Below are 27807 nucleotides of genomic sequence, written 5' to 3'. Positions count from 1 at the left end.
ATTAATTCAACTAATTTAGCATACTCTATACTTGATTAAAATTTAATAAAGTAAAATTCTTAAAGTGCTTACTTTGTCTCTTTAATTTCCTCACTTTTTTCACTACTTTCTCCACTTCCACTTGCAATTTCTTTCTTCCAAGATGATATTCTAACTCTTTAATATCTCTACTTCACTTCTCATTTTGGGAGGCTATGAAAATTATCAAGAAATTTGAAAGAAAAAGTGGGATTTCAAAATAAAAGACCAAATTGTAAAGAAATGAAAACCCCTCTACATCTATTTATAACCAACGTGACATGTATGGAAGATGAGAGAATTTTCTACACTTTTCTCCAAAAACACCTCATTTAATTATTTAATTAAAATATTAAAATATCCTATAAATTAATAAAACAATCAACAAATCACAATTAAACACCTTTCATCCTTAATTATTATACCATATAATTATCTAATTTGAGAAATGGTCATTTTACCTTTCACATTTCTTCAAAATCCTTAAGTCATTACTCACTTTGATAAAATTATGATTTAGTCCCTCATATTTCTTTCAGTTATCCAATTTGGTTCCTCTATCCCAATTACATATCTTAAGAAATTGGGTTATTTACTTTTGATCCTTTAAATTTTCTCATATTTACACTTTAACCCCTTGAATTTTGAATAACTGTACTCGTACCTCAAAACTTTTGACATTATTACAATCTAGTCCCTTCCTTAAATCAACATTCTTCTTAACTTAATTTTTTTTTTTGGCATCTCTTACCCCTTTTCTTTTATCATCTTTATATCTTCTCCACATTTTACGTGTAAATCAATTATACACTATTTTAATTTAATACTACTTTTATAATATATAGATTTTAGGGGTGATTTTAGGGGTGTCACATGTTATCATTGAGAAAGTCATAAAAAATTATAAGTGTTTAATAATTAACCTAATGATTTAGGAAATAGAATAGATTTCAAAGACATTGGTATTGAAAGAATGGAAGTGAGGTAAAGACCCCAAACTTATTTTTAAAGGAATGATTAAAAGAATAAAGACTAACATGGTAAAGGTACGAAGACATAAGGCTAAAGTCTAATTAAACGAAGGTTACATATAAAAGGTCTAAGCATTAAAAGAAGAGTTGTGTCATAGACTTCAATTAAAATTTTGAGAACCATTCAATGTTAAGACTGATATTTACTATATATGGCACTATTAGAATATAATCGAGCACTACTGAGCTCTTGTAACTCAGTGCATAGTTCTTATTATCGCGCATATGTCGAAGCTGAAATTTGAGTTTCAGGTTGAGAAGAGTTGCATGGCCATTGTCAAGTCACAACCGTATCTTGACATACTCCTTTTGTTCTTATGTTTTGGTTAAAATTTGTAGAAACAGCATGTACATAATAAGGATGTTAATGTGAGAATTCAAGCCTTTGTTTTGATGATAGCTTGGCATGTAATTAAAAATACCAGGCTATGGTTAGTATGTTTATGATATGAATGCTATAGTTGGCTGGCCTTTAATTGTGATGGACGATGGATTGAAATTAAGACCTTTGATAGGTCACTAGATAGATTGCAATTTATATGAGCATAGTGAACTTTGAGATAGTTGTTTAGACGTTAAAACCTAGCCTAAAAACTCTAGAGTGACACCAAAGCTATGGTAGGAATTTCTAGCAAGGGAACCTTAAGATGCCTTACTGAGGCTTCACTGCACCTAGGCATTGATATCTTAAGTCAGGGTATCAATACTTGCAACGTCGAAACGAACTTTTGAGAGCACTATAGTATCGATACTTTACCTTTTGAGTATCAATACTTATAAACAATGAAGCAAGGATGTATAAAAATTATATATTAATAATTGCTTGGAATCTATAGTTTAAGTGGTGAGAAAGGCATATGGAATAATTTCCATGCTATGGCTACTCTAACTGATGATTTAGAAACTTGGTAGACTTCTAATCATGCAGGCACAAAATTTATCATAAAGTAACTGAAGTAATATTAAATCATGTTAGCATATTACTAGATTTTTCACACATATACTAATGTTATTTCAATTTGTAGTTATTTAAATAAAACTTTATCTTAAATAACAATTAATTTTATTTAAATAAATCAACTTAAGATGGTGTAGCTATTATTGATTTAAATTTTTAAAATGACGTAGTATATGTATAATATAGAAAATCACATACACTATTTAATAACATATAATATATGCCCAAGACCATTATCACTTACAAAATAAATGAATAATTTTATGGCATCATTATGCATATTGTAATTAAAATTGAAACAACAAAATTTGTACAACAGATCTATTTTGTTAAATATATTCAATAAAAAACTTACCATACCCATGTCAGATACATACTTGTATCCAACAATCACACCTACACATATATTTCTATTACAATAAAAAATATGATGAAATGTGTTTGGAATTTGGTGTTATAATCATAAGAATTACTTATACTTGAGGTTCACTTCCATGATTTTTAACTAATCATCATAACATGAACATGGAAATGTCAATCAGGCAACATTACAGATAAAAGAAATATTACTATCTAGAACGCACCTGATTCAACTTGCAACGCTTTCCATAGTGGCAATTCTACATTTGATGAGTTACTCAGAAAGTTGAACAATTTCTTAAGGGAGGAAAGTCTTGAGAGAGAGAGAGATGGAGAGAGAGAGAGAGAAGTCTTCAACTGATAAAAACAAATCATTCCAGCACATATATGATTCTGACTTGGACCCCGGATGCTTTTTCAGCCATTCATCAAAAAGTCGAACCATTGAATCCAAAGAATGACCGCTGCACCAATAAAAACAAGAATAGACATAAGATGAATTACTAGAAGTGATGGAGGAATTGAATGGCAATTGAACTTCAGAGCACCAATTAAAGTACCAATAACTCCATCCAACAGAAATTAATCTCGTTTCATGCAAGTTATTTAAACGCAAGTCCAATGGCATTGCTGTGTTTCAGTAACCTGATGACATAACATGTTTCTTTAGATCTTAGCATATTCATAAAATCAGAAGTTCGAATATGGATACACATTTGCACATACGAAAAGGCATGCAAGTGGACAGATCGCATGTCTTCCTTTTGGCATATATAGTAATAGGATAATGTATTTAAGATAGATAGATAGATAGATAGATAGATACGCTATGGAATCAACTTCGATTGTTCAAGATACAGTCTTGAGTTGCCCGAATTGTTTATCCAGGGAACCTTGTCATGTATCCACTCAAGAGAAGTGTAAGAATTATGACTCCTATAGCTTGTCAATCTTGTATATATGCTACAATCCAGTCCTCTCAGATAAACTTGTGCACAGTAAGATCATTTATATTTTTGAAAAAACATTTCTTATTTCTAGGTGTTCCTTCAGTAAGGAGACGACATCATGTTACATAATCAAACAGGGTAATCACATACTAATCTTTAAAAACCTATCCAACTGTTAACAGCCAAAAGTGAATTAGGATGCTTAACTCCAAGCATCATTATCAGAATCAGACAGGACAGTTATTTGTTCAGGGTTTTGAGTTTCAAGTCCATTAGTCCAACCGTTGGATCATTCAAGTCAATGCTTTGAATGAAATGTCATGTTCCCGAATGACCTCGGGGAAGGTAGAGTACAAAATAGGAGCTGGGTAGGATGGTTTGACTGCCAGGCCAGTCCAAGTTTTATAACAGAGATTTCAAGTGGCAATGAAAGAATATCCCAGTAAAAAATCCACACAAATAAGTGCTTAAAAAGCAAGATAGATACTTTACTCAATATTATGGAGTGCTAAAATGATTACTCTTAGTTTTAACAGGAAAATAGATCCAAAGTAAGATGAAATTGCTTCATCTCATTGAACCCAAAACCAAGAATTGTTACTCTATTTTGAATTTTGCTTATGCATAAGAGATCAAAATCACAACCACTTTAGAAGGAAAGACAATAAATTTCTAAAAGTCACTTGAAATGAGTAAAACTGAGGCTAGAAAGGTCTTCTTGCAAGTGATAATATCATCTGTTGGCCTCATTCTGATGAGTATGATGCAATTTTATTGCATGGCAGAGAGTAGAATCAAACCAAAGCATAGTTGAAGAATCATCAAAAGCCAAAAAGCATTGTTTGGTTCCATAGAATATCTAAAATGTGAGATATACAAACAATTTATTTCTGTTTGCCTCCTACAATATTTTGGCTAAAGTTGAGCTCAAAGAATATAAAAATTGGGTATGAATGATAAAGATTATGATTACAACTAAATAATTTACATCAGACAAAGCATATATGCGTTAAAGATTATTATCTGTGAAAAGAAGAAAATAATCCATGAATACCATGGAATGAAAAGAGTAAAAGTAGAGTGAAAAAAAAAGACCTGAACATCATAGAATTTGATGTAGAAGCGGGAGCTATCAATTGAGAGCTTGGTTTGAAGAATATCAGCTACAGTTGAACTCAATTTGGCATTAACAGAAGGTCCAAGGCCCCCAATAGAAATCAATTCTCCATAAGCAGCAGGGGCTTCCGTCCCAGCAAATGCCATGGGAACTCCGCCATTAACCAAAATCATCACGTACTGTTAACCCATTTTTACCCCCCCCAAAAAAAAAATTAACCAAAATAAAGCCATTAAAATTAAAATAGACAAGGAAAAAAAGAAGTAAATAAGAACAAACAGATTCAGGTTTGCCAATGATTTTGGCAACAGCTTTGGTGGCGTCCTTAAGGATGTCAGAGGTGGTGACGGCGTCCACAGGTACGTTGGTGTATAAATTCAAGGTGGGCATTTCCTACTTCTTCTGCTTCTTCTTCCCCTGGGTTTTGGAGTGTTAGCAGTTGAAATGAATGAGTGGCTTGAAATAGAAATTATCTTCTTTGCCTACAATATGCCGCTCTCCACCAATACACATTGCGGCACCGCCCCTTTCCCTTTAAAACAAAACAAAACAAAACAAAACAAAAGTGATGTCATTTTATTGAACGTTTTTTTATTCCGAGAATTATATGTTTTTCAAATAATTGTTACATGTCTGTCAATCCTTCTCAAAATGATTGTTTTTTCCAAGACAACACATTTAATTATTAAAAAATTATATAAATATTTTATATTATTATATCAGTGGATGCTTATTACAATAATAAGTTTGATTTATTTTGGAATTTTAATGTAACTAATTAAAAGTGAAGTTTTATATTACCTATATTTTTTTATGTGTATAAATATAAATTTTAGAGAAACATGATAATTATATTTATTCATCAAGAATTATTTGTTTATTATTTTCTTTTTTATAAAAGAATTACTTTTCAATTTTTTTACTTATAAAATATGATAAAATTAATTATCGAAATGAGATTGCATGGCCATTATTTATAAGAATAGACAAAGCAATAGTGATCCCACGGTGCCACATGAGCAACTAGTGGCACCACACTCACCTGACAACAATCATTGCGTAATTGATTAAATTTTTAAAAGATAATAATTTTTTGTGCCACCTGAACTAACAGTGACATTAGTATGTATCATGTAAAAATATGCCCTTGAAAAGTACAAATACATATCGAAAAAATTATTTTTTAATGGTGTCGTTGACATGTCAGGCGGCACCAGAATAAATTAATATACAATTTCTTTTTTTATTTTTTAAAAATTAAAAAAAAAGACTGAAAAGTCAAAAATTAGCAGAACCCGTGATTGACTGGTTACGTCGGTAGCAGGTCGTCAGGTCATTATCGCCTGACAGCTTGGCGGCACCAACCTAACGACCTGCCACCGATGTGACCAATCAGTCACAGTTATATTGATTTTTTACTTTTCATGTTTTTCTTTAATTGTTGCTATATTAAATATATATATATATATATATATATTAATTTTAGTATAAAAGGGGTGGGTTTGGTCCCCAACCCCCACACAATTGGTTAAAAAAAAATGAAAGGTCCCACCCATAGCCGACTTAAGGTATGTTAATTTTTTTTTGTAGGACAACTCCGTCAAACCATCAATTTTGATGGTTGTTGTAGCAATGTAAAAATTTTGCTTTGGTCGCTAGTTGAGGTGATTATTTGAAAATTTGAAAATCGACTTGCGATTTTATTAAAAAGGGGAGTCGCCACTAATCCTTTTTCCTAGGTTTGATCGGACACCTAATAAATCATCTTTTTTTTAAAAGAATTTTTTTTTAAAAAAAAAAGAAGGCCGAGTTTAGGTCTACGTTAAAAGCCAGAGAAAGAATAAGGTTCGGGAGTCGGTTACGCGCGAGGAAGGTATTAGCACCCTCGCAACGCTCAAAATTAGTATCTTATTAAACATGTGTTGTCTTAATTTTTAAAAATACGAGTTCAATTTGACATTTAATCATGATCCGATTGAAAAATGAGAATTTTTAATTTTTGGCTTTTTAGAAGGGTGACCCGTTTTTAACACGAGCCGACGAATTTCACCCAACATAGCGATCAAACCGATGACTTAATGTTAAATCGGTTAATTGCCTTATTTATTGAAATTAATAAAAAAACATGAATAAAAATCTTCAAAGTAGTGAACAACAAAATGATATAAAATGGGCGGGAAACAAAAAAATAAAAGAGTTAGAAATACATCGAAACAAATAATAAATATGACAATAATATTAAAAATAATAACAATGTATGCGATATTAAACATGATAACAATAATATTAAACACGAAATAGAGATGAGCATATATATAAACATATAATAATAAGTGAAGTGACGTAAACACAATATTAAAAATACTAATAGTGCTATATATATATATATATATATATATATATTAAAATATATACGTAATAATAGGAATGAAAAGTGTATACATAATAATGCTAAATATATATATACATAATATATATAAAATGAACATATACAACATATATGGGAAATACTAATAACAAAAAATACATATATTAATAATACTACATAAATGTGTATATATATATTAAAATAAATACATAATATAGTTATTAATATATATATTATAAATAATAATAATGTTACAAAACAATTATTAATAACACTGCATAAACATATACATATATATATTAAAGATATGTACATATATAATAAACATATACTAATAACAATAATAATTATAATAATAATAAAAGATGTATATACACCAAATAACACATTATAATATTAAAATAAAATAATAAATGACAATAGTGAAAATAATAGGTATAATAATAAATATAATCATATATGAAAATAATACTATGTAAAGTATATATACCCATATAATAAAATATATGTACTAATATTAATAATAAATATAATAAGGATAAAATAGATATAATAATAATATATACATAATAATAAATGACAATAGTGAAAATAATAGGTATAATAATAAATATAATCATATATGAAAATAATACTATGTAAAGTATATATACCCATATAATAAAATATATGTACTAATATTAATAATAAATATAATAAGGATAAAAATAGATATAATAATAATATATACATAATATATAAAATATATATAATATATACATATGTTAGAAATGATAATAATATAAAGAAAACTATTCATACGCTACATAAATACGTTTATATATATATTTATATATATATAAATGATAATGGTGTTAGAAATATACAATATAGTATTAGAAATATACAAACAATAGTATAAAAGATATATAACTAATAATATTAAAATGTATACATAATAATATATATAAATATAATATTAAATATATATATACATAACATATATGAAAGATATATATATCATATAGTATTAAATATTTACAATATATACATATTAGAAATAAAAAACGACTAATAATAATATTACATAAATATATACATAATAAAACATATACTAATAATAATAATAATATAAATAATGGTAAATACAATAATAAATAATATTTAAAAATAAAAAATAAAAAATGGCAAAAAAATAATATAAAAACCAAATTAAATCTGGAAGAAGGACTAAATTCGAAAAGAAAATGAAGTTTTGGGGCGAATTCGAAATAAAAAGAAAGAGAAAGGGCTTATTTGAACAAGCGTGAAACGTAGGGGGACCGAAACAGCAATATTTCCTTCCCCCCAAAATGCAGCGCATCAACGAGGACTAAATTGAAAAGCGTGAAAAATTGTGGGGCCAAATTGAAAATAAATCGAAACTTAATTGCAAAGCAATAAAAAGCGGAAGGACCACGTGTATAAATAATCCATTAAACAAAAACACGCGGATCCTCTAGCGGGTCGGGTCGGACGGATTGGGTATAGGCCAAAACGACATCGTTTTGGGGTTAAAAGGCAGCCCCCAAAATGACGTCGTTTTGGGAGGCTATAAAAGGCCAAATTTTTTGAAAAAAAAATTATTTGTAGCATTTGAGAGAGAGAGAGAAAGAGAGAGAGAGAGAGAGAGAGAGAGAGAGAGAATTCTCTCTGGCCGAGCCCGAGCTCCTGCCTTGAACTCCGGTTGTCGTCAAATCACTGGTCGCTGCCTCCGACCATCACAAGACGGTCGTAGAAAAATTCAAAAAGGTATATATATATTTTTGTATTTTTTTGTGTATTTTTAAAATATGTGTGTAAATGAAACAATAAAGGAAAATAATCTAAGTATGTAGATAGATTCGAAAAAAAAAACAAATGAATAGAAGGGAAAATAGATAATAAAAAAAAACCTTTCGTTCGAATCTATTCTTTTGTTTTAATGCTTCTTACTGAGATTTAATGCTTCTATTGGTGTTTGGATCTATCTTTTTTATTTGTGCTACTGCTATTTCTTTTTTGTATTTCCAAAAGAAAAGAAAAAACCCCTTTACATCTGATTTCTGGTGGCTTATATAGCCCATTTCTTTACAAGATTTCTATTTTTTTATGTATACTGTCTTTTTCCATTTAATTTCTGCAGGCGAACGGCGGTGGAGGCAGTGGGCAGGTGAGTGGTGTCAGAAGAGGGCAGTTGGCTGAAAACTTAAGGCGGTGGCTAGCTAGGTTTTTTAGTTTTCTTTTTTTTTTTTTTGTTGTGGGCTAGGGTTAAAAGAATTTTGGGCTTTTGGTTTAATTGGGTATTGGGTATTGGGTTTTGTTGTTGGGTCAAAATTGGGCCTCAACTGTTGTAATTCAAATGTTTTGAATTTTTGTAATGTATAGTTTAAACTTTTTAATTTTATTTCACTACAACGTTTGACTCATTTTAATGAAATGTGAAATTAAATCATGTGTTTCTTATACAATTATATATTCATGTTCAATGAATATACAATCAAGTTCATGTAAGTATGTTAGAATTTAAAAAGAAAATCATTTCATTCATTTCTTATACAAGAAAATAGATTCAAGTTCAAGGAATATATAATAATACATTTGAACATAGGATACATAAATTCACATTCCAGTCGACCGTGACGACTGTCTTAGGTAGTAGTTTCGATGTGGGAAATTGCTTTGATTATGACCTATTATTCTCCACATGCCGCAACATTCAGGGTCGACCCTCTCCCTCATGTCCATGACATTTCTTATCTGGGTGACATGTGGGTGACCTCTGGGCTTCCTGTGTAGCCCAACGTCTAGGACCAACTTGAAATTCAGTGAAGGAACTTCCCACGTTGACACATCCAGCATTGTTGGGAACTTGTTTCCCTTAATACACAATGTGAATTCTAGTGTGTGCACCTTATCAATATATTGTTTCCCTTAATGCACACTGTAGAGCATTATCCTCCTACTTATGGGTTGGGGAGGGATTATAGTTAGTTCTAGGCATTGTGTTAAAAATGAGTAGATATAATCAGAATCTATAATAAGAGTATTCAAAAAATTACTAATATAAAATGTTTATATTTATATTTATTTCATTAATGATGTTTTTGTTATTAGTATGGCATTTATTATCACTTAATTAGATTTTGGATCCATATTAAATTACACTTATCATTTTATTTTAATTATTACTTAATTAGTGTTATAATTATATGTAAATTAAATTATTTAATGCTACAAATAGAAGCATTAAGAATTATTTATTGGTAAACTACACAATTAGTCACTAAATTATGGTTAAGTTTTCATTTTAATCATTAAACTATGTGAAAATTTTCATTTAAGTCATTGGGCTATTAATTTTTTTCAAAATAAAAAGTTCCGCCAACGAGTTCCAAGTGACAATTTGACGACCGGTTCGGTGGATTAGTACCCATCACGCATAAAAGAACATACCTTAGGTCCAAGTCAATATGAAGATTAATGTCGGAGATTGGAGAAAAAAAACTCTTTGATTTTTGGTTCGTAAATTTGTGACATCCAAAGCTGTTTCATGAAAAAAAAAATTGAACTATAGAAGAAAAGAAGAAAAAGAGCTTTTGATTGGTGTAGACAATGCGAATAGAGAAAGTCATATACCATCGATTTTAACCGTCTAGTGACTTAAATGAAAATATTTGAATAGTTCAATGACCAAATTGTAACTTTTTTTAGTTAAGTGACCAAAACGGAAACTTACCCATAGTTTAGTGACTATTGGAGTAGTTTACCCTATAAAGAATTACTAAAAAACTATTTTTTAGTATTATTTGGGGTAAGCTACATTAGTAGTCGCCTAACTATGATTGTTTTTCTTTTTTGGCCACCTAACTATGAAAAGTTGTAAAATGGCTACTCAACTATTCAATTTTGTCTTTTTGGGGTCACCAACTATCTTGGGTTTTTCAGTGTTCCCATTTTTACGTTAGCCACCTGGTAACAAAAAGAAGATAAAATTGAATAGTTGGTGACCATTTTATAACTTTTCATAGTTGGGTAACTAAAACAAAAATTTACTAATAGTTTAATAACCATTTTGTAACTTTTCATAGTTGAGTAACAAAAAAAAAATCATAGTTTGGTGACTTCTATTGTAGTTTACCATATTCTTCAATAGGTTTTGTTACCAATTAGGCATTAACATTGTTGGTTAAGGCAGAGGGCTTGGGTCCATGAGCACTTGTGAATGTATGCTTACCATGGTGTTTTAAAATATTATGTTTGATCAACTAATAATTATTTATATTAATTTTCTCAAATAATTACTTATATTAATTTAAATTAAATGAAGATTTTTAACATTAATAAATTAAATGAATCTCAAAAGTACTGAGTTATGTTCGAATGAGAAGTGTACTTGAGATAGATGTATAATGTTGTAATATTATAATGTTTATAATTTAAATTTAATTATTATTCAAATTAATTTTCAGTAGTTTAGTTTAAAAATTTAAGCTATGATGTTTAATGGGAATTGTGACTATTACTTTTTATAATGAAAAATTTTATACCATTTGAAGTGAGTTTATTTTCATAAGAGTAAATTGTCATTGACTTCATATATTGTTGTTAATGAAACAACTACAAAATATTTTGTTTTCTTTGATAATTTGAAAAAGCACATAGACAAACAAATAACATAATATTAGTATTAAGTATAATTATGTTGTGACAATGAAATAGTTTTTTTTTTACTTTTTATTATTTTTAACATTAATCTTATTTATTATAAGTTTTATTATATCTGCTCTTTTTAATACAAAACCTAGAACTATTCATAGCCTATCTCCAACCCTTAAATAGGAGGATAATGTGCTTTAGTGCACTCGAACTCACGTTCTCATGCATTGATAACAATGTCAATCCCAAAAGCTAAGATTCAAACAACTTTTTATTATTGTTGTTATATATTTGTGGTTTAATTATTAATTCCAAACCAAACATTTAAATTTTAAAAAATGAAAGCATGATATAAAAAATTATCAATTATTTCAAATTTATAAATTAATTTGATATTTTGTTTAATTACTTAATTCCTATTTATTTACATTACTTTTAAAATGTTATTTTAGTTTTCGATTATTTTAAAATTAAATTTGTTATAAATTAAATGAATCCTAATATAATTAGTAAAATACATATTTTGAAATTTTAAAATATATTATTTAATTAATTAAAAAATGGTTTAGACTTCTTGCCTTGGAATAATCAACTTTGACGGCAATTGATAATAGCAACAATGGCATGAAGCCGGATTTTGACTCTCTTTTTTAAGGTTGCTTCTAGCGACGGATATCTCTTAGCTTAAGATTCTTGAAAGTTGAAAACCCTCACCTCTTACCCTAATTCTGGAGTGGAGTAATCATATTGTTCTAGAGATCTTGGCATTGTATGGCGTACGTAGACCATGCCTTCTCCATATCCGACGAGGACATCTTGGTGGACACCTCCTACGCCGTTAACAATCGGCCTCCAATCAAGGAGATCAGCCTCGCTGTGTCTCTTCTCGTCTTTGGCACGCTTGGGATCATATTGGGTATCTTCATGGCCTACAACAGAGTTGGGGGGGACCGAGCCCATGGTATATCCTTCTTTCTCTATTGAGAAAAAAGAAAATAAAAAACTTTGTTTCAATTAAGACTGAAGAGATTAGTTATAATTGTTGGTTTCAGGGCTCTTCTTTACATTACTGGGCTGTGTATTGTTCATTCCGGCATTCTATTATACAAGGATTGCTTATTATGCATATAAGGGATACAAAGGCTTCTCCTTCTCCAACATTCCCCCTGTTTAGTGTCTTCCTTCTATGTACAGATCTTTCATTTATCTACGTTTCGTTACTTGTTTGTGTATCCAGAATAACTTTAAGAGTTTATATTTTATTTGTTCGTATTAGAATTGTGAGCAGCCACTAGTCCAATTATTGTTTGAATGAATAGAAGGATAGATGTTGGAAAGTTGGCTTTTCCCCTGTTTTTATTGCCTCGGTTGTATGATTGGAGTTATCAAAGGTATATTAGAAACATTCCTTGTAACCAGGCCTCTAGCTTGCCTCCTCACAATATGCACAAGATACAGCTTCCATTTATTTGATTGTAATCACTTATCGTTTCAAAACATGAATGATAGAAAACATAATTTTTCTTTCTTTGAATTTGTTTGTACCCATAGTCTCCCCTTAATCTTTAAATAAGAACATAATACGTTTGAGTGTAATAATGCCAATGCCAACTAAACTATTATTCAATCCGCGTTGTTTAAAGATAATATTAAACCATTTCTTCTTGGAAAAAAATAAAACACGAGTAATTGTATTAGACATCCCTAAACTGTGACATAAATTCTAAATTCGCTCCCAAACTTCAAAATATTTTATTTACATCTTCAAACTATTGATGTTATTATTAATTAGGTCCTTCAATTATTAAAACCATTAAATGAGATATCATATTTTATGTAACATAATTTAAAATGAAAATTTGAAGAAAAATAAAATGTTTTCACATGATTTTAAAATAAAAATAAAGTAAAACAAAAAAGAAAGAAAAAGAGTGAGTGATAAAGCTTTTACATGAAAACTTTAAAACCAACAAAATTTTTCCAATATTCAATTTTTATACCTTTCATTTAAAAATTTAATATCTCATTTAACAATTAAATTAATAATTTTAAAATTAGGGACCTTAATGCTATAATCTTGATAGGTTGCGAATGTAAATAGTATGTTTTAAAGTTTGGAGAAAAATATAATATGAGTATTATAATTTAGGATTGTATAGTGCAATTAATTCATAAAACACAAACTATTTCAGTTTCAATGATAAAATGAGAGATTTAAGCGTAGAGTACAAAATTATGCATTTTTTATTTTCCAATTTTTTAAATTTACCCAGTATTGAATTAAAAGTTAATAAGAAATGTATTAAATGAAAAGAAAATTAGACTTTATTTGATTTTAAGAAATATAGAAAATGAAAAACATTTAAGAAAATTTAGTTAAAATTTTTAAAATTTAATTTTGAAAAGCGAAAATGAAAATATGTAAAAATTAAAAATATATTTATTGTTTTCACTAAAATGGTTAATAAAATTTTTAAAAAAGTTAAAAACAAATATTTTAATTTTAATTTTAATTAATGAACTGACGTTATCTCAAACTACAAAAACACTTGTGTTTCAACAACCTATTTTGAATCTCTATAAATGTAGTTAAAATTTATTTATTATGCTTCTATTATAGGAAAATAGATATTAAATGTTTTCATTATTAAAGGTTTTAAATTTAAAATTTGATTTTTTATAAAAAAGTAAAAAATTCAAAAAGCATGAAAGCTTATTGTTTCTTTCCATTTTTTTCATCTTTCGTACTAAGCAAAAAGAATAGAAAGAAACATAAATATTGTTTGTGCTAGGATTTCGACCCGATTAAGAAACGAATAAGAAAATAGCGGAATAAATTGAGAAATTGAACACACAAATTTAACGTGGAAAAACCCCTCCAAAGAGGATAAAAAACCACGGGAAAATATAATTTTACTATAATGGCAAAAGAACGAAGAATACAAAAGATGAAGATAAAAACTAAACCCTGAAAACCCGAAAATAAAGAACCCACAAAACGTAAATACAAAATTCTCTAAATGTGTTATGAGTTCTAATCTCTAATGGGTATGTTTTTCTAAGGTTGTAAAAGAACCTATTTAGGTCAAATAATAATAAAATAATCTAAACTAATCAGTGTTTGATTGAAACAAGTAAACAGAGTTTAACTGAAAGATTATTTCTCAAATTTGACTGAAAATAGGAGTCATATTTAACAAATCTCCACCTTGACTCATATTTTCACAATGCCATCTTTGCCAAAGCCCGCCACGAGCCTATCTTGAACTATGCAGGGAATTAACTGAGTCGAATTTGTGCTTAGAAACTGGAAGACTTCTAGCCTTCGACTTGTACACTGCCAAATAAAAACTAACCCGGGTCTGATTTTCACGAACACAGTGCCCTAACTTTTCAAAACCTGCATCTAAAAGAGAATCTCTCTTCAACGAAACAGTCATACATTTTTCCTTCCTATGACCAAGTTGTCTCCGCTCCAAACAAGTTGACTTCAACTCCGTAATGCATTTAGGACGTCTGATTTCACCGATCCTTGTATAACCTTTCGAATATAAAGACTGTCGGTTCTTTTACCTTTTAACAAAACAAGAGCTCCACGAGATACTTTAATGCCGCTCGACTTGATGTTGATTTCGCATCCTTTCAAGTCTAAAATACTTAAGGAGATGAGATTCTTTCGTAAATCAGGTACATATCTGACATCTGAGAGTGTCTTAATCGTCCCATCGTGCATCTTAATTTTAACAGTACCAATACCAATTACCTTACTAGATGAATCGTTTCCTATGAGCACAACTCCATCTTTAACCGAACTGTATGTGGAGAACCATTCTCTATTGGGACACATGTGAAAAGAACATCCTGAATCTAGGATCCACTCGGACGTGAGCTTGGTGTTATCACTCGTTGACACTAACAAGAAATCATCACCATTTTCATCGGCCAAATTAGCACCAGTTACATCTTCCTCGTTACTCTTAGCAGCTCTTTTATTTCGCAGTTTATAACAATCTGCTTTGACGTGACCTCAATTTTTACAATAGCAACACCTTTTGTCTCGTTTCTTTGATGCTACCAAAATGGAAGCTTGCCTATCTGTCTTGCTATCCAAATGAAGCTCATTGTCGAGTTTGTCTCTACTCAACAAATGACCCTTCACATCTTTGAACTAGAGTTTGTCTCTGCCATAAATCAGGGTCTCCTTGAAAGACTTGTATGAAGGGGGTAAAGAGCACAATAATAGCATAGCCTGATCTTCATCGTCAATATGAACCTCAACATTCTTTAAATAATTTAAAAGAGTAATAAATTGACTGATGTGATCTCTAAGAAGCTCACCTTCGTTTATGCAAAACGTAAATAGACGTTGTTTCAACACTAAATGATTAGCCAAAGACTTAGTCACATAAAGAGTTTTTAACCTTTTCCACAAGGCAGATGAGGTTTTCTCCATCAATACCTCTTGCAATACCGTATTCGCGAGGCACAACTAGATTGCAGACAAAGCCTTTTCATCAAGCTCTTCCCATTCTGTTTTATTTAGATTCTCAGGCTTTTTCCCGATAACAACCTTTTTCAAGCCTGATTGAATTAGAATTGCCATAATTTTTAACTTGCCACAGATTGAAATTTGTCTCACCATCGAACTTCTCAATTTCAAACCTTGTTGCTGCCATCTCTAAACTGGCTGATCTATGAAAATTGAACTAGCTCTGATACCACTTGTTAGAATTTCGACCCGTTAAGTAACGAACAAGAAAATAGAAGAATAAATTGAGAAATTGAACACACAAATTTAACGTGGAAAAACCCCTCCAAAGAGGATAAAAAATCACGGACAAAGATAATTTTACTATAATGGCAAAAGAACAAAGAGTACAAAAGATGGAGATAAAAACTAAACCCCGAAATCCCGAAAATAAAGAACCCACAAAACGTAAACACAAAATTCTCTAAATGTGTTATGAGTTCTAATCTCTAATGGGAGTGTTTTTCTAAGGTTGTAAAAGAGTCTATTTATAGGCTAAATTCATAGGTCAAATAATAATAAAATAATCTAAACTAATCAGTGATTGATTGAAACAAGTAAATAGAGTTTAACTGAAAGATTATTTCTCAAATTTGACTGAAAATAGGAGTCATATTTAACAATTTGTATAAGGATTGAAACAAGTATGGTAGTAATATGGGACAGAATGCTGCTTTAACACAATGGTCCACCTTTTAATTTACTATAATTTCGTTAATTAGATGTTTCTGTTAATGCTTGTTTAATTAAGGCAAAAACTCTACATTTTTGTTTAGTAAAACAGTGTGTAGCTAATAACTATTTTGATAGCTGTTTTTGGTTGTTACCTTGTACCCATCGTTTTTTTTTATTTGAGCAGCAAAGTAGATCAGAAAATGGTTATGAATGAACAGAATAGAATGCTAGCTTCTCTGTCCTTCATCTTCTTCTCTAAAGTTCTCATCTTTTTCCTCTTTCTCTCTTATTTTCCTATCTTCTGTGTATTACTTACCACAGGTATCAAAGATAGACAATCTTCATAGCCACCGAGGAGGTCACCACACGTATTCAAAAAGAGATGAACCAACTGCAGCTCGAAGTGACACAAATGAACACTAAACTGAAAACCAAATGCAAAGAGATGCATACAAACTTAAAGGAAGAAATATGTTCCATTCAAACAGAACTAAAAAGTGAGCTTCGTTTAGAGTTACAAGCTATTTTGGAACAATATCTAGGGCAATCTTCTCCAATAGCAACTTCAGGGGTCCAACATGACAAGGGCAAGGGTATCCTAGGAGGGCAACCTTCTGGCTCAACTAGGGAACCGCTTCTAGTCTCTCTAATGGCAGAGGTGGGGCACTATGGTCTTCCATCTCAAACCAACTTAGTAGAATCAGTGGGGAAGGATACAAAATGGAGTGTCTAAAGTTTGGTGGGGGAGATTTTAGAGGGTGGTGGTCCAAGTTAGAACAATTTTTTGAATCTGAAGTAATCCCTAATCATTCTAAGGTTCGAGCAGTTATGTTGCATTTGGAAGGGAAAGCATTAGACTGGCATCATTTTTCTCACAGAGACAGGGAGATTACAACATATTACTTGGGATGTTTATGCAAGGGGTCTGTAGAATAGATTTGGAACTGGTACCTTCTTAGACCCTATGACTTAACTAGTTACTTATAAACAACAAGGTACGGTAGAGCATTTTGTGAGTCTCTTAAACCAGTTACGCCTACCTGAAAGCTATGCCCTTAGCATTTTTATTAGCAACTTAAAAGGGGACATTACTCAATACTTACGATTATTTAAGCCTCAGACACTAGTGGAAGCTTATCAGATTGCCAGACAAGTTGAGGAAATCATAGCTAACCCTCAAAGGAAGACTCACTTCTTAGGAGGTACCACTTACTCAAAACTCTTCCTACCTAGCTCTAAAGAATACCGCCATGTGCAAATCTCTGTAGACACGAGAAAGGTTCAACCACCTAGTACACAGTATAAGTCCCCTATTAAGTCCCTCTCACAAGGTGAATAGGAAAAATGCCAAAAGAAAGGCCTTTATTTTTTGTGTGCCTCTAAATACACCATTGGTCACAAGTGCCTTAAATCACAATTATCTCAATTAGTGGTGGAAGTTGTTATATAATCAACAGAAGACTCTAAAGCATAAACTGTAGAAGTTTTTCAGGACTGTCCTGAACAGTTGGAAGGAGCAGAACCCGAAAATGAATTCACCACACCAGTTTTATCCATACATGCTCTCAAGGGGTCCCAAGGACATAACACAATGAGGTTGGTAGCAACAATTAACCACCAAGAAGTAATTATATTGGTTGACTCGGAAAGCACACACAATTTTGTGGACCATAAATTGACCAAAAGGCTACATCTGCTAGTAGAACCAGAGGAGCAACTCAAGGTTATGATTGTCAATGGGGGCAGTTTAACTACACAAGAAGTGAGCAAGTCAGTCAAATGGGAAGCACAATGGCACATTTTTTAAACCGATTTTCTGGTTTTATCATTAAAATGTTGTAATTTGGTGTTAGGTTGTGATTTGGTATTAAGCATTCAATGGTTGTTGTCCTTAGGCTCAATTATCTGGAATTTCACCACTTTTACCATGTTGTTTGAATACCAAGAGAAGTCCTGTGCTTTGCAAGGAATCATTCCTGAGGCTTTACAACTGGTAAACAGGTTCTCAAGTTTCTAAGAGCTTTACCATGAGTGACAAGGGACCAAATCTCATGTTATTGGTTGCAAGAGATCAAACATCTATTCAAATGTCTTCACTTTAAATTCCTAATAAATTACCACAACTCCTAGTCGAATTTGAGGATGTTTTCCAGGTGCCTAAGCAACTCTCACATCACACGCTACATGATCATCGAATTCCATTGTTGGATGAGTCTAAAGTAGTGAAAACTAGATCATACAGGTACCCCCTCTTCAAAAGGTAGAAATTAAAAGGCTTGTAGGGACATGTTACAAACTAGAGCAATTCAAAATAGCAACAGCCCTTTTATTTACCAGTGTTCATGGTAAAAAAGAAAGATGGCAGTTGGCAACTTTGCATTGACTACAGACAAGTAAATCAACTTACTATCAAAGACCAATTTCTGATTCCTCTAATTAAGGAGCTGTTAGATGAGCTCAAGGCAGCAACTCATTTCTCCAAGTTGGACCTCCGGTCAGGTTACCACCAGATCTAAATGTAGGATCACGACATCCACAAAACAACCTTCAATACCCATAAAGGTTATATGAATTTTTCGTCATGCCATTCGGCCTCACAAACGCCCCCTCTAGTTTCCAATCACTAATGAACACAATAATCAAAAACTCCTTTGAAGGTTAGTACTCGTATTTTTTGATGACATACTTGTATATTCTACTAGTTGGCAGGAACATCTAGCACAACTGAAAGAGGTTCTTCAAATCTTGAAGGATAACCAACTTTTCCCAAAGCTGAGTAAATGTAATTTCGGTACTTCACAGATAGAATATTTTGGACATGTCATCCATCAAGGTTTAGTATCTATAGATCCTACCAAAGTCGAAGGTATTTTGAATTGGGCACCACCATAATCTATCAAGGAAATTCTAGGGTTTCTGGGGTTGTTGGGATACTATCGACGATATATTAAGAACTATGAAGTGCTGGCTAGACCCTTAACTTCAAAGAGCATTTTTTCTTAGATACAGACGCATGTGGCTATGGTCTTGGTGCTATTTTACAACAAAAAGAGAGACCTATAGCCTTTTTTAGTAAAGGGTTAGGTATTAAACACCAAGCACTATCCATTTACGAAAAAGAAATGATAACTGTTTTGCTTGTAGTAAAAAAATGGCATGCATACTTAATTAGGAGGCCCTTCTTGATTCGAACAGACCACCAAAGTCTCAAATTCCTCTCGAATGGTCAGGCCATCACACTTTACCAACAAAAGTGGGTCACAAAAATGTTGAGGTACGATTACTTTATTCTCTACAGAAAAGGCTCCCTAAATACTGTAGTCGATGCTCTATCTAGAAGGTCCCATGTGCAAGAGGGACAGATGTTCCAATATGAAATCAGCAAGGTCTGGTCTGATATTTGGAATAGAATTATTAGCTCAGTGTTGGTGGACACAAAACTGCAGCAAGTAATCCATGAGCTGCAGCAACAACCCAATGTTCACCCTAAATATAGCTGAGATGGAACAATATTGTGAAGAAATGGAAAAGTGGTTGTTGGCAACAATATAGATCTTAGGAGGGATTTTTTCCACTATTTCCATGATAGTCCATTGGGAGGCCACTCTAGAATAAATGCCACATAGTACCGCATCTCCAGTTTACTTTACTAGAAGGATCTATCGAAGGATGTTAAGAATTGGGTGCAGGAATGTTTCACCTACCAAAGATGCAAGGCAGACCTCGCAGCCTCCCCTGGTCTCCTTCAGCTTCTACCTATCCCCTATCGGGCTTGGTCTGCCATTAGCATGGATTTCATTGAGGGATTGCCCACATCCAAGGAAAAAAACAAAATAATGGTCGTGGTTGACTGATTGGTTAAGTGTGGACACTTCTTATCACTAGCTCACCCGTTCACTATTGCCCAAGAATTTCTTTATCACATTTAAAAACTCCTTGGAGCCCTAGAATCCATTGTGTCTGACCGCGACAAAATTTTCATTTGTGCCTTTTGGCTGGAGCTGTTTAAACATATGGGAACCAAATTGCATCTCTCCACCATATACCACCCATAAACGGATAGTCAAACAAAGGTCTTGATGGAACAACCTAATTTCAGTGAAATCGGAACAGTGGTTTCGAGACCACAAAGTCGATCCAAAAATAAAGTTTATATTTATTTTATTATATGGTTCGTATTATGATAGAAATGTCATGTGAAAATTTTGATACGAAAATTTTATTGATTAGTGTTTAATTACGAGAAGGACTAAATCGCAGAAAATGCAAAAGTTGAATTCTAGTAGCTATAAGGATTAAATAGCTATGGAATTCAAAACTAGAGGTCCTTATATGGTAATTAGACCATTAAAGAAAAGTATGTAAATTTTTGGTGACTCATCCGTGGAAATTTAGAAAAAGGGCAAGGACTAAATTGGAATTTGAAAAATATTTAATTAATTAAAAGATGAAAAGAAAATATCATCTTATTTTCTCATCTTCTTCAACCTAAAATACATGAAAACCCTAGGAAAGAGAGAAGAAACTTTCATAGCTTAATTGGGTAAGTTTCCTTGTCATGTTTTTAGTAATTTTGATATTTTTGAAACCGGGATAGCTTAATCTATCTATTTGGGGGATTAATTTGAAAAGATATCAAGGTATGAAATTTGGATCATAGATGAAACTGTTGAAAATTTGAAATTTATGGTAGAAAATTAAAAGTTGTTGATAGATAAATAACTTTTACAAAATAATTTTTTATGAAAGCATGATTTATGGACTAAAATGTAAGATTGTGAAATTGAAGAAGAATGTTGAATTTTTATGAATACATGTGCTGTAAATTTTGTAATGGGATTTGGTTAGGCTTGGAATAGGGAGTAATTTGCACAAGTTTCATTTTTCGAGCCTAGAGATGAAATTGGAATTTATGGAAAAGTTAGGGGCAAAATGATAATTTTTCTTAGGATGTAAATTGAGTCCAAACGAATATGAAATGTGTGAAATTGATGATTAAAGTTATTTATATAGATCCGGACAACACAAATTCGAGGTTAAATCCAGGAAAAGATAAGGTTTAGAATTAGTAGATTTTATACGCGAACAAGTGTTAAGGTAAGTTCGTGTAACTTAATCGAGCATGTAAATATGTTAACTTGAATGTTATGATTGTATGCAATATGTTTTATATTTATGTGAATATTATAAATGTGTGAAATGATTACATGTTCGGATATGTTGGAAAAAGGGTCAAGTCTCGTTTGAATATTGAATTTCGATGGATAAATGTGCTTTCCCGAAATGAAAGAGGTCCTGCATTTATTACTGATGGGATTTAGCTCAAACGAGTAATCCTATTGATCTCATTATAGAAAGGATTTAGCCCAGACGGGTAATCATGATATAATCTCTCTTGAGCATATGTTACAATTAGGGTTTAGCCTGGATTTTCATGAAAACACTTAATATGGACCATTTTGTAAAGTTTGTTAAATGGATGGGAATTGTGTGAAATAATTGGAATTTTGAGTTGCTACAAGAGTAATAAAGGTTGGGCTAGGCTTTACTAATGAGGAAATTTGATAAAAATAGTTTTACGAGCCTAGGGGAAAAATCGTAATTTTTGTGAAAGTTTAGGGGTAAAATGATCATTTTGCTAAAGTATAAATGTAACACCCCATACCCGAGACCGTTGCCGGAGTCGAACACGAGGTGCTAACAGACTTAATTCATTTATTTGCACAGTCCATTTTAAAATTTCCAGACAAGCTGGCTAACTGCGTCACTGTCACCTTAAAAATCATATCTCGAGTTCCAAAACCCAAAAACCAGTTCTCTAAATTTTTCCTGAAACTAGACTCATATTTCCATCTACAAATTTTTTTCTAGAATTTTTGGTCGAGCCAATTAGTACAGTTTATTAGTTAAAGTCTCCCCTGTTTCAGGGTTCGACTACTCTGACCTTCATGCATTACGACTTAGATATCTCCCTGTACAGGGCTTCAATACTTATTCCGTTTGTTTCTAAAGAACCTAGACTCGAAAAGGAATCTGTACATATAGGGAATGACTTTTAATTATCTCTGGTTAATTTATAGTGAATTTCCAAAGTCGGAACAGGGGATCCAGAAATTGCTCTAGCCCTGTTTCACGAAAACTTAAACATCTCATAAAATACGGCTCATATGATCATTTCGTTACTTTCATATGAAAATAGATTCATCAAGGTTCAATTAAATAATTTATTCACTATTTAATTCCATTCCTACTATTTTTAGTGATTTTTCAAATCCACATCACTGCTGCTGTCAGCATCTATTTTTAAGGTAAACTTTACCTATTTCATGGTTTTCCATGGATCAACTAGAATTTTGTTATACATAGCACCAAAATGATCGTGATTAACCATTCCAATGGCTAATCGTTACCAAAATTTCCATACCACTCCATGAACAACATACAAAATGATTATAACGCTATGCTCAAAATATATATAAGCCATTTTCGCATGGCTATCCAAATATATACATTACCAAAAGGTACATGACCAACAACAAAAGGGTAGTCCTATACATGCCATTTTCAGAGTTCAACTAAAAGAGTACCAAAAGGGCTTTGATAGTGTGGATGACTTCGACCTTGACACTCCCGAGTCCGATAGCTGACGAACCAAAATCTATAAAACAGAGAATCAAAGAAACGGAATAAGCATATAATGCTTAGTAAGTTTTGAGTAATGAAATCATGCACAACTGAAGTATAGCATTCATATGACTAAACGAATAATTTCATATACACATATTCTCACAATCATACCTACTTCACATTTCCAACCCTTATATTTATACATAAGGAATCAACTTGACTAAAGGCCGGAAGCTTGTTAATCGATTGAGCGAATACTATTTAAAAGGAATCAATTATTCCAATTCATATACAAAACATACCTCATCGTTGGGGATTTACGAGCGTATTAATTGAAATTATTACAGCAAGATCGCTCATTCCCAAACCAAGTACCTTCGGGATTTAGCCAGATATAGCTACTCTCCCAACTGCCTTCGGGACTTAGCCCGGTTATAGTAACTCGCACAAATGCCTTTGGGACTTAGCCCGGATATAATAACTCGCACAAATGCCTTCGGGACTTAGCCCGGATATAGTAACTCGCACAAATGCCTTTGGGGCTTAGCCCAGAATTAGTCACTAGCACAAATGCCTTCAGGACTTAGCCCGGTTATCATCCGAATATTCATGCACATATCAATAAATCATGACACATCTATATTTCATTTTCATAACTAGAATTCAAACACAAGTCACTTATCAAGCATTACCATTTTCGGCTCAATAGCTACATACAAAGAGCATGATTTTGATTTGCTTATAACATGATCTCCATGCACATTCGGCTACCCGTCACAAGTATAAACTAATCACCTCAATATATAATTCAAGTAGAATCATTATATCTCCGTTTATTAGTTATGCAATATGTCATGACTTAATCAAATCATAAACTAAGTTCCATTACTCATAAACTTACCTCGGATGTTGTCGAGCGATTTCAACGGCTATTCGATCACTTTTTCCTTTCCCTTATCCAAATTTGATCCTTTAAGCTCTTGAGCTAAATCAAACAATTTTCTACCCAATCAAACACAATCACATGGCATCCATATATATTTTAGAACCATTCTTAACATACTACTCATTTACAAAACAAAACACTCATATCACATTTATAAAACTACAAACTGAACATACCTATACTTACCTCACTTAAACATCAACCCTTAATTCATGTACATTCTCGAATAGAGTAATCCTTACTTGAACTATTAGCCAACTTTATCAAATGAACAATTTTACTTAAAGTGTCATATATATATATATATATATATATCTACATAAGTGCTTAGATACCATGTTTCCAACAATTATTTCCTAGCTTAGTAGCCGAACCAATATTCAATAACAAACTCCTCTTTGATCAAATATATATTCGGCAAGGACATGATAATTTATACTACATCAATTTTAAGCATATAAATTACTCAAACATAATCAAATTCACATTCGGTCTTGGTACATAATAAGGTAGCCGATTCTTTACCCTTAGCACCCAATGCTCACATATGATTATTTGTATAGTTCAAACACTCATCTACCATCGTTCATCTAAATTTAACATGAAACAGCAACCATATATCTCTTCCATTTTCTACCATGGCCGAATGCTATAGCTACAACACCGTTTCAAATTTTTGCCATGGGTTAAGCAAAGAACTTAATGACTAACTCAAAAATGCTAAAAAGAAAATCCAAGAATCATCAATCCACCATCACATGTATCATTACAAAGCTTCACACTTAGCATGCTAATGACATCAACACAAATCCACCTTAGCCGAAACTTAACTCACACAAAACCTATCTTCAAACCATAAAATAGGTAGAATTTAACTAATCATCCAAATGGTGCATAATTTTTTTTTTCAAGAATGGCATTGAACTTACCTACCTCTTGCTATCCACCTTGGCCGAATTTCTTCCCTAAAGATTTTTCTTCCTCCTCTTTCTCTAGTCACGGCAATGGGGGAGTAAGGGTGAGACAACTTTGGTTTCTCCTCCCACTCACCTCATGTTTTATCATTCTTAATTCACTATTTTATTTTCTAAACTCATAATGCTAATAGAAAATTCATATTATCATCAATGACCCATCCATGGCTGGCCACTACTCATTATAAATGGAAATTTGACATGCAAACCCTTCATTCTTATAACATGCATTAATTGATCCTTATAGATTAACCTATCACATACTAAAAGTGTCATACATAAGTCCTATTAGCTGAATTCACATGCAATCGACTAAATCGAAGCTTAAAACTTTTACACATTCATATTCACACATTTTAGACAATAAATATCATATTCAAATACTTCGGTGATTCGGTTTAGCGGTCCCAAAACCGCTTTCCGACTAGGGTCAATTTAGGGCTGTCACAATAAATATGAAATGTATTGGTTAATATGATGATTAAAGTAGTGGATTTTATCATTATAGATCAAGAAAATCGAGATTCGGTCTTAAATCGGAAAGCATGAGGTTATGGACTAAAATGAAATAATTGGCTGAAATTTGCATTCGAGGTAAGTCCGTGTGACTAAATAAGCATATTATGTAACACCCCAAACCCGGCCCAGACGTTATGACCGGATCCGACATGCCACATCGAAGCGTTCAAAACATTTTATATTGTTGATCCAGAAAAACTTAGTTAGTGTTTTAAAAGATAATTTCATTATAGGTTAAAGTGAATGGAAGCTGTGCACCAGGTAGGAAACCGGAAAAGAGGTGGTGAGTCCATCAAACTGCTTAAGTACCAAGCTCCCATCGGATCCAATTTTAGACATGCATACCACCATTGCCACACCTTAACATCATGGATATTTCTAGGAAACCGATTTAATTAAGTCTTTTTTAGGAAAAGTGATTAATTTTGGAAAATACTTTCATTGCGGAAGCTTTGCTTGTTGTCGTGTTATTTTGAAATCAATTGTTGTTTTTGAAAACGCGCCCTAAAGCTATCCAATTTCAACAGTTAAAATAAGTAATATCTATCTTAGTAATACATATTAAAACCATCAAAAATAATTAAACGGCCTTATTACATTTAAAAACCCAAAACTTCAAACGTAAATAAAAGGATGTCCAGTTCACCAGAAGAAAATCAAACTTTCAGAACCGGTGGCCACTCCGAATTCCCTCACAGCTCCAAGCCCACTATGGTTGGAGATTTCCTGCGTGGATGAAAATAAAAGGGGTGAGTTTGGGGAAACTCAGTGTGTAAGGAAAACCCATTCAAAGCCCAAGTCAGCTCCAGCCCATTGGGCCTAATCCCATTCAGGTAACAGTGGTATTGGGCCAGAGCCCTTTTCAGATTATAATAAACTGGGCCTTAGCCCCTTATTCAGATAACAATATGGCCCATAGGCCCATTTCAAAATAAATGCAACATCAATAACATATGCAAGCCCATTTGGGAGACTACTCAACCCACCAACCACTACACTCCACCCGTACCACCATACACTCCATGTGGGATAGCTCAACCCACCCAAATTTAACACTCCACAGCTTGCGAGATTGCTTCGCTCGATTATCGATAAATTGAGGCAAAGCCTCTAGTACGTGGACAAGCCACTTTCGATACTTCCTCCGTCAATATCCCAATCCCATGCATCAGATAATAACAACATGGCATGCAGTAAATAACAACAATCAAACATGCATTTAAGTCAATTTAACCCTAGGGGTATTTCGGTACTTTATCTCCTAAGGGTAAAACTGTAAATTTTCCACTTTTAAAGGTATTTCAGTAATTTATCTATTTTAGGGTTTTTCATGCATATTCTTACCTTTCACGTACTACAGAATCACGTACCGAGGGTTCTTACCGAATTGGGCTCGTTGGCCCATCATTCCAATTTTGGTCCATTAAGCCCAAAAATATCGAGGGCACAGAAATCATGCACTTTGCAGTCCAAACATTGCAGCTTACCAAAAACATTAATCGATTTACCCCACGAGCATTCGCACACTTGCAAATCTACAAAATACTAGTTTTTGGCATTTCGGATTTTTGACTTTACTGATCTAGACTAAGAAAGAGGGTGTTAGTTAGACACCTATTTGCGACGATATGCTGACGAGATCCACACACGAACTGCCTACAATTTGATTACTAACACGTTAATCTAACTATTCAAATATGAACTACGTATTAACCCCTTACAATATTCGGCCAATCACACTTACAGATCATAGTAAGCTTATAAGAAAACAATAAGCAACTCATTAACAAATTTTTGTTAATGTTTACCACATAATCATAATTTCACTGCAAGCTATCTTCCTGAGCAATAGTCACTAAATTATTTATAACTGGAGCTACGAAACTCCAAATCAAGTTCCGTTAATTTTCCCTGAAAATAGACTCATATATCTTCTATCCATAAAATTTTAAAAATTTTTGGTATGGCCAATCAATACCAAATTTTTCTTAAAGTTTCCCATGTTTCACTGTTTGACTAATCTGACCACTCTTCATTACGAATCAAATTTCTCATTGTACAGAATTCAAAATATGTTCTC

At 32.1% G+C, this 27807-nt stretch overlaps 2 protein-coding genes and 1 long non-coding RNA gene across 3 annotated transcripts; 1 reads left to right on the top strand and 2 right to left on the bottom strand.

Annotated features, from left to right (window-relative positions):
* Positions 1–2314: 2314 nt before the first annotated feature.
* Positions 2315–5066, bottom strand: LOC108461669 (uncharacterized). The gene is made up of 3 exons (XM_017761573.2): positions 4714–5066; positions 4413–4613; positions 2315–2831 (listed from the first exon to the last, which is right to left on the bottom strand). Exons 1-3 carry the CDS (start codon positions 4822–4824, stop codon positions 2796–2798), a joined length of 348 nt encoding a protein of 115 aa, XP_017617062.1. The 5' UTR covers positions 4825–5066; the 3' UTR covers positions 2315–2795.
* Positions 5067–12183: 7117 nt separating this feature from the next.
* Positions 12184–12744, top strand: LOC108463670 (uncharacterized). Its single transcript, XM_017763565.2, has 2 exons — positions 12184–12419; positions 12511–12744. The coding sequence occupies exons 1-2, from the start codon at positions 12230–12232 to the stop codon at positions 12630–12632; spliced, it is 312 nt and encodes a 103-aa protein (XP_017619054.1). The 5' UTR covers positions 12184–12229; the 3' UTR covers positions 12633–12744.
* A 13516-nt stretch (positions 12745–26260) lies between these two features.
* Positions 26261–27224, bottom strand: LOC128296537 (uncharacterized). Its single transcript, XR_008287160.1, has 2 exons — positions 27111–27224; positions 26261–26453 (listed from the first exon to the last, which is right to left on the bottom strand). It is a non-coding gene; the product is annotated as an uncharacterized LOC128296537 (long non-coding RNA).
* Positions 27225–27807: the final 583 nt, after the last annotated feature.

Source organism: Gossypium arboreum, chromosome 8 (assembly GCF_025698485.1).
Source record: "Gossypium arboreum isolate Shixiya-1 chromosome 8, ASM2569848v2, whole genome shotgun sequence".
NCBI classification, from domain to species: domain Eukaryota; kingdom Viridiplantae; phylum Streptophyta; class Magnoliopsida; order Malvales; family Malvaceae; genus Gossypium; species Gossypium arboreum.
The sequence above is the reverse complement of the archived record's forward strand: the minus strand, read 5'-3'. Positions and strand labels throughout refer to the sequence as shown.

Coding starts and splice junctions, on each gene's coding strand:
- LOC108461669 (XM_017761573.2), bottom strand. CDS start 4,824: ATGCCCACCTTGAATTTATACACCAACGTACCTGTGGACGCCGTCACC. Junction 4,614..4,713: donor TCATTGGCAAACCTGAATCT/GTTTGTTCTTAT, acceptor ATGGGTTAACAG/TACGTGATGATTTTGGTTAA. Junction 2,832..4,412: donor TCAAATTCTATGATGTTCAG/GTCTTTTTTTTT, acceptor TTATTGGTGCAG/CGGTCATTCTTTGGATTCAA.
- LOC108463670 (XM_017763565.2), top strand. CDS start 12,230: ATGGCGTACGTAGACCATGCCTTCTCCATATCCGACGAGGACATCTTG. Junction 12,420..12,510: donor TGGGGGGGACCGAGCCCATG/GTATATCCTTCT, acceptor TGTTGGTTTCAG/GGCTCTTCTTTACATTACTG.